The 7,670-nt window shown below is 45.6% G+C and overlaps 1 protein-coding gene across 1 annotated transcript in view; it reads left to right on the forward strand.

The window, feature by feature from the left end:
- The first annotated feature begins 2,850 nt into the window (after nt 1-2,850).
- The window catches only part of Awat2 (acyl-CoA wax alcohol acyltransferase 2), a 10,932-nt gene continuing 6,112 nt past the window's right edge, over nt 2,851-7,670 (forward strand). The window contains exon 1 of the mRNA XM_005358614.2: nt 2,851-2,935. Within this exon, the coding sequence (XP_005358671.1) occupies nt 2,851-2,935 (85 nt within the window). The remainder of the gene's footprint in view (nt 2,936-7,670) is intronic.

Genomic DNA, 7,670 nt, shown 5'->3' on the forward strand with positions numbered 1-7,670 from the left:
GGTCCTGAGTTCCTTGCTCATGCTCCCCCTCCTTCTGCTCCTGATTTGGACCTTGAGATTCCTGTCAAGTGCTCCAATGTGGGTCTCTGTCTCCTGATAACGCGTCTGACTACGTACAGGCTGTTTTAGAGACTGACCCTGATACCTTTTTCAGCCCCGCCCCCTACTTCTGACAGGCCCTTCACAGAACCAGCAATCTAGCAAGGCAGGACGTGAGCGGCTCTCAACAGCCACTAGGGGTTTCCTTCAGGGCTGCATGACACAAGACCAGATCCAGGAATGGCAATAAGCGAGAGAAAGGCTCGTGGCAGGTCCTCAGCAATACAACTTCCTTCTTGAGGCATCTGGGCATCGCAAGGACCTGTTTTGGGAGTGACATCATGTTACGTGTCTGTAAGACCTAACCATGTCTCAATGCCTTCACTATTGCTAACTTAGCTTGAGACACTAATGTGCACCAGAGATGATTGAACCAGCTCTTCAAAGATTCTCTTTCTTCTCTACCCCTTCAAAAATATAAGCCAATCCTCTCTCTTCTTAGAATCCTTCAGTAATTACCCATTTTGTTCAGGATGAAAAGCGAAATCCATACCTTGGCCTACAAGGCCTTTCATGATCTGAGCCCTACTAATCTTGTCAACCTTATGGCCTCAGTTCCTGTCACAGGTTTGCCTCGTGTCTTCTTGTTGCTTCTGGAAACCTGCCAAACACACCTTATTGCAAGGGCTGGGTCCTGGCTGGTGCCTCTGCCCAGATGATTAGCCTCTGCGTGCCTTGCGTCCTCATCTCTTTCAAACCTGTGTTCGAGGCCTACCTTTCCAGCGTGGCCTACCACAATACTTGTCTTGAAACCATGAAGCTCTTCCTAACCAACCCCTCCTCAGTTTGAAAACTCGGCAATCTGTATGTTTCCCAGTCTGCTCTTTTATCACTTTGTACCCTAATTAAGTAATTAATTTTACTCATCTATCTTCCCTCACCAGAACGTAAGCTTCTCAAGAGCATTAATTAGTTTTGCTTTATTTTCTTCACTGACGCAGCCCAGCTGTGTAGGGCAGTGCCCAGGACAAACTATACTATCACTAATTACGCCGGCTGAAGAAAGCTTTCCAGTCATTCACTCTTAATGAACTTGTTGGCTAGCGCGCGTGGCTGGATTGAGATCAGTTCATATTCCACCTCCTCACGGCGTACACATTTGGAGTTGTCACCGCCTGCCAGGGATGTGTGGCAGACACGATGACAACTACATGCATGTCTACTTTTATACATACATTGTCACCGTGTGTAAGTGATATGGGTACATGCATCGAGAAGTCAGATTTTAAAATTCATTTCTTTTTACTATGACTTCAAAGGAGCTTTTTAAAAAAACAAAATTCAATTATAAAAAGTTCAACCTACAGAAAGTTCAAGGAATCATGTGTGAACCTGCCACCTAGATAGTGCAGATGACATTGTCATCTATTTTACATGTCGCCTCCCTGCCCACCAATGCATCCCTTTGTCTACCTATAATAGGCTCTATGTACGAAAATAAATTGCAAGCATCACATCCGTCACTCCAAGCACATCAGCATGAATAAAAGTTCAATGTTTATTTGTAGGTAAAAGTTACATGTGGTGGGATGCAGAAATGATAAACGCTATTGCATTATATTTAAAAGACCACCTTTCATTACATTTCTTTAGTTATTATGTTGGGTTGCAGCATGAGCATGCCAAGGCACATGCATGGCAGTCAAAGGACCACTCCCCAGGGTCCCAGGGATTGAACTCAGGCTGACAGTTTTGGTGGTAAGCACCTCTCCTGCTGAGCCATCTCATCGTCCTGATTGTTGTATTTTTTAAAACAACTTTTTAAAGATTTACTTATTTTATGTGCATGAGTGTTTTGGTTGTGTGTATGTCTGTGCACCATCTAAAAGCCTGGTGCCCAAGGATCCCCTGGGACTGGAGTCATGGACAGTTATGGGCTGCCATATGGGTGCTGGGAATTTAACCTAGGTCCTCTACAAGAGCATGTGCTCTTAATCATCGAGCCGTCTCCCCAGCCCTCCATTTGCTGTATTTTGATGTCTGCTTTCGATATGTGCAACTCAAAATCCTATCAAGACATTGAGAACATTACCGGGCCCCCCAAAATGTTCATCAAATGACTTCTCAGTTAATCCTTAGCAGATGCAACACCTGCTTTGATTTTTCCTAATAGACACACTTTGTCTATTCTAGAACATCATGCACACAGAATAACACGGTATGCACCAACATTTGTCTAATCATTCAATAGAAAATTTGCTCAGCACCTACTCTCTGCCCACATACATGGGATGTCTTCACTGCAATGATCTGAAGGCCAAAGGTGTTTCTAGACCTGGCCTGTGACCTTGTCAGCCCTCCAGATAGGTTCTTCCCAAGATCATCAGCAGTTGGGCCTGCAGAGATGTAGGCCCTGAGTCTGCCCCATCCGAGTCCAGGATTTCTTCCTGCCCACAGCTCTCCCATTTATTTTCAGACTGGGGTTGGCAGCCGCTCACCAGCCTTATCTCACCCACTCACTTCCCACATCACGGCGTCATCCATTATCCAGGTGTAGAGTGGGGGGTGTCACAATCTCAACCCAGGCTGAGTTCAAGTGGGTGAAAGTGCAGTTGGGTAGGCAGCTGGAAGGAACTGGACAAGCAGAGGCGGTGGGAGGTCCTGCAGTCCTGTGAAAGGGTGGGGCAAGGGGTGGAGAATAGGCAACAGCTGGAGAAGAAAGCCCAGGAGAGGAAACATGGCAAGTCGTGGAGTAGTGAGGGTTAGACAGCTAAACAGCATTTACCTGGAGCTCCTGATATTCTGGACATAATGTTCTGGCCCACCAAGAAGGACATCAAGACCGCCTTGGAGGTCCTCGCTCTTTTCCAGTGGGCCCTGAGTGCCTTTGTCATAAGTGAGTCTTCAACTACTCAGGGACATTCAGCTTCATGGGCTTGCCTCGTATTGAAGGTTCTAGGGTGGTAGGATGTTCATTGTTCAAATTTTGTGTTGTTCTAGGCAAACTATAAGAGTTGTTAATCCTGGTCTGTGGCCTCAGCCATCCAGGTGGGGTATTTGTGAGGTCTGTGTGACCACATGGACATGGGCATGGACATGCATGTGTCTGTGCAGGGTTCTCTCTCTCTCTCTCTCTCTCTCTCTCTCTCTCTCTCTCTCTCTGTGTGTGTGTGTGTGTGTGTGTGTTTGCACATGCACATCTTGCTTTAGGTTTGCCTAGTGAGCACCAATCGGGTCTACAGTGAAGTCTAAAGGGCACGCTATGGAATCATTGCAAACAAGTTCACTGAAGTCAGCCAAAGAGAACGGCGTGGCTGCAATCTCAGGAAATCAAGCAATCTGTGATGAAAGAGTTGAATTTGGCAGAGGGAATCTTTAGAAACCTATTGCCGAGAGGAATTGAACTATGTTTCCACCATTTTCAACATCTATACCCTTCATGAAACTTACATGTTGGTCATGGTGTTCTATATACTAGAGCAAACCATCACTGCAGGAGGGGTCCTGAAAAACAATTCTTGCAGGAACAGTAGTTCATGTGAATACTGCCAGGAGCCAAGGGTATGAATTAGGTGATCTTGTCAGAGCTCTGAGAATGAAGACTCTAGGCAGGCCCCGAGAACATGGCCCTAGTACAACGGAATGCCGATGAAGAGGATAGTGGGCTTTTCCTACCTCAACCATCAGACTAGCCACAGAGTAGGAGGCCAAGGGGAGGTACCAGAACCATCTACTACTGAATGATGGGTGAGGACAATCAGAATTGGAAGCAACCAGATAAAGGAATTCTTAAATATTAGTTTGGCCCCTGTGTTGTCACATGTAGTATTTCATTTTAGCTGGGGCTAGCCTTACAAAGTAGAAGCTACTATCATGTTAAAAAACCATACTGGTCGCTCTACATGTAATGCTCAATGATACAGAGTGTTAGCTAACATACACTGGCCTCTTTTTACATGCCAAACATTAGTCTAACCACCACATGTGACTAATAATTTGCATTGTGTAGTGGAAGAGCTGAATTCCATGTAGTAGAAGCCATTTGTCCAAGATCCCAAGCTAGGCAGTGGAGGAGCTGGGCTGTTAGCGAGCACACAAGGGCTAACATTTTTTTTAATTTATTTATTTATTAAGGATTTCTGCCTCCTCCCCGCCACCGCCTCCCATTTCCCTCCCCCTCCCCCGATCAAGTCCCCCTCCATCATCAGCTCTAAGAGCAATCAGGGTTCCCTGACCTGTGGGAAGTCCAAGGACCGCCCACCTCCATCCAGGTTTAGTAAGGTGAGCATTCAAACTGCCTAGGCTCCCCCAAAGCCAGTACGTGCAGTAGGATCAAAAACCCATTGCCATTGTTCTTGAGTTCTCAGTAGTCCTCATTGTCTGCTATGTTCAGCAAGTCCGGTTTTATCCCATGCTTTTTCAGACCCAGTCCAGCTGGCCTTAGTGGGTTCCCGATAGAACATCCCCATTGTCTCAGTGTGTGGGTGTACCCCTCGCGGTCCGGAGTTCCTTGCTCGTGCTCCCCCTCCTTCTGCTCCTGATTTGGACCTTGAGATTTCTGTCCGGTGCTCCAATGTGGGTCTCTGTCTCTGTCTCCTTTCATCACCTGATGAAGGTTAATATTCAGGAGGATGCCTATATGTTTGTCTTTGGATTCACCTTCTTATTTAGCTTCTCTAGGATCGCGAATTATAAGCTCACTGTCCTTTATTTATGGCTAGAAACCAAATATGAGTGAGTACATCCCATGTTCCTCTTTTTGGGTCTGGCTTACCTCACTCAGGATAGTGTTTTCCATTTCCATCCATTTGTATGCAAAATTCAAGAAGTCCTTGGTTTTTACTGCTGAGTAATACTCTAATATGTATATATTCCATACTTTCTTCATCCATTCTTCCATTGAAGGGCATCTAGGTTGTTTCCAGGTTCTGGCTATTACAAACAATGCTGCTATGAACATAGTTGAGCATATACTTTTGTTGTATCATACAACAAAAGGGCTAACATTTTGCTTGAGAGTTTCTTTTTGTCTTTTGCATTTGCTCACTGCTGGTTGGGAGGTTGGGTGTGGAGCTTCGTGTGTGAACTAGACTGGCAGTCTAGTGAGACTACGTTCGTGCTCACACTAGATGCACCAAACAGGTTGGTAGGAGGCTCAGCTCACTGTGGACTTTTGTTCAAGTTGGTAGGGCATTGCCAACTATAACTGGCAAATGAGGCTACAGGGGTTGCCCTAACATAGGAAGGGAAGTATATCATCTCTCGAGTGTACTGTCTTTCTACTCTTGCCAGTCTTGGCTTGTTACTGTCTTTCCACCTTTCCATCATGGTCACTGTGTTCCCACAAGACAGCAAAGTCCCCAAGGTAAAGGAACTGAGTTCGAATTTGGGAAGAATGACTATTCGTTGAAGGTCTAGGAAGCTTGAACCTTTAGGGTGGCTCCTCTTTCCTTCTTCTGTCCAATCATGAATCTCATGCTTTAGACATAGCTGTGATAATTGTGTGTGTGCATAGCCATAAATGATGGAGATTATAAATGCGTATATAACACATACACATATGTATGCACATATATGCATATAGCTATGAGATATACATATAACATAGATGTTGAAAATAGTTTCTGAAGTCAAAGTAACAGTTCAGACTCTAACTCTGTTCATTATCTGGACAACCTTTAGTAAGTTACTTCTCGTTCTTCATAGTATTTAGGGTATATTCATCAGGACACTCTAGGTGAAATCTGGTGGCGTAAGTGAAGGAATGGTCATTTCTCGTTGACACTAAAGGCATCAAACAGGTTGGTAGGAGTCTCAGCTCACGGTGGACTCTATTGATCAAGGTGGTATTGGCACCGTCCCCGGAAAAAGTAGCTTTAAGGGCTACCATAGAATAGAAAGGGGAAATGGAGACCCTATATGCAGTTCTAGTTGCTGTTGATTTAAGTGATAAATAAGGCACAGTCTTATTTTGAATTTCCTTAATTATAAATGAGGTTGAGAATCTTTTTGTATGTTCCTCAGCAATTAGGTAGTTTTTTGTTTTGTTTTGTTTTGTTTTGTTTTGAGACAGGGTCTCACTATTCTGGTTGGCTTAGAATTCACTGGGTAGACCAGGCTGATACCAAACTTACCACCTGCTTCTGCCTCTCAAATGCTGGGTTTACAATTGTGTGCCACCACGCCCAGCTTGAGTTGATTCTTGAGGGGCAAATAAAAAACTTGGTGAAGAAGGGATGAGCCTTGGGGACAGTACATAGGCCCATGAAAAGGCCCGGATGAATGCGAATCTAGAGTAGTCAGAGGGCTGGCGTGAGTAACTGAGATGGGAGTGAGCTCAGACTTGGTACTTAATACACTTTTACGGAAGAAAGGAAGGAAGGATGGGGAGGAGGAACTGGAGGAGCAGGTGGGGGAAAATTACGGCGAACACCGACAAAGGAGCTTGGCTTTTTCTTGTGAGGTCATGTGGCATAGGGTTTGGCACAGGGTGATGACATTAGTGCCATGGTTTTGAAAGTCTGTTTGAGCTCTTGGGAGTAAAGCAATGACAAGGAGGCCGGAAGGGAAACAGCGGCAGCAGTTTTGTCAGGCTGAGAGAGGGTGGTGATTTGAACCAGGCCCGTGGTGCCGGGGATGGACAGAAGAAGAAAAGCTAGGAGGGAGCCAGTGCATAGAGAAGAAGTAATACAATGTGAGGATTAAAAAAATGCCAGTGAGAAAAAGCGAACGCAGGATCCAGCCCACAGGTGCCAGCGTGGGCTGGCAGAGGGCAGGTGGTACAGAAAAAGATCCAGAACGGAGGAAACAAGGGTGAGTACGGGGAAAAAGTGGACTCCAAGGACCTCCTGAACTTCAAATTTGGTTCCGTACTGAAAAGACAGGTAGTGTGGGAAGAGCTCTTGGTACTGGTGACAGAAGATGTCGCACCAAGCTGGCCCCCTTTCACCAACGGGATGTGTGTGTGTGTGGGGGGGTCCTCCTCATCCCCCCAGTTCCTTACCCTTGATGGGGTGCTATATCCATTTGGACCCCAAAGACCTTGTGAGAAGACTTCTGTAAGAGCCCTGACAGGAAAGGGAAGACTGACATTTTGCAGATGCGGAGCTAAGGTTCGACAATGGAAGCATAGATGGAGGATTCATTCCGTCACAAGGTGTTCCCCGAGCCACGCTTGCAAGATGCCTTTCGCCATGCTTGGGTTTGAGCAAATCCTAAGAGAAATGAGGTGTCTTTTGTACTAGACCCATATTCTCTTTAATTATCCAAGAAGTTTTCTGTGGTTCTTGTCCAGAGGCTACAAGTGCTGGCCTTTGTGCTACCCACAGTTCTGTTCCCCAGAATCAGTCACTTTGTAATGTGCTGTCTTTTAAAAAATACTTCTGAATTTTACTATTTGGAACTTCTGAACACTGCTATTGTATGATGTAACAATTTTAGGCATTCTCTGTTGACTTCCCAACACAGGAAATGAGAATTGAGTTCTATATGATATGCTTGAATATATTTGCCTCCTCCAAAGCTCTTATTGCCTCTTCTCCTCCTCTTCTTCCTTCTCCTCCCCATCTCCCCTTATCTCCCCTCCTCCACCGCTCTATCTCCTCCTCGTCCTCGTCCTCGTCCTCGTCCTC

This window comes from Microtus ochrogaster, chromosome X (assembly GCF_000317375.1).
Source record: "Microtus ochrogaster isolate Prairie Vole_2 chromosome X, MicOch1.0, whole genome shotgun sequence".
Classification (NCBI taxonomy): Eukaryota; Metazoa; Chordata; class Mammalia; order Rodentia; family Cricetidae; genus Microtus; species Microtus ochrogaster.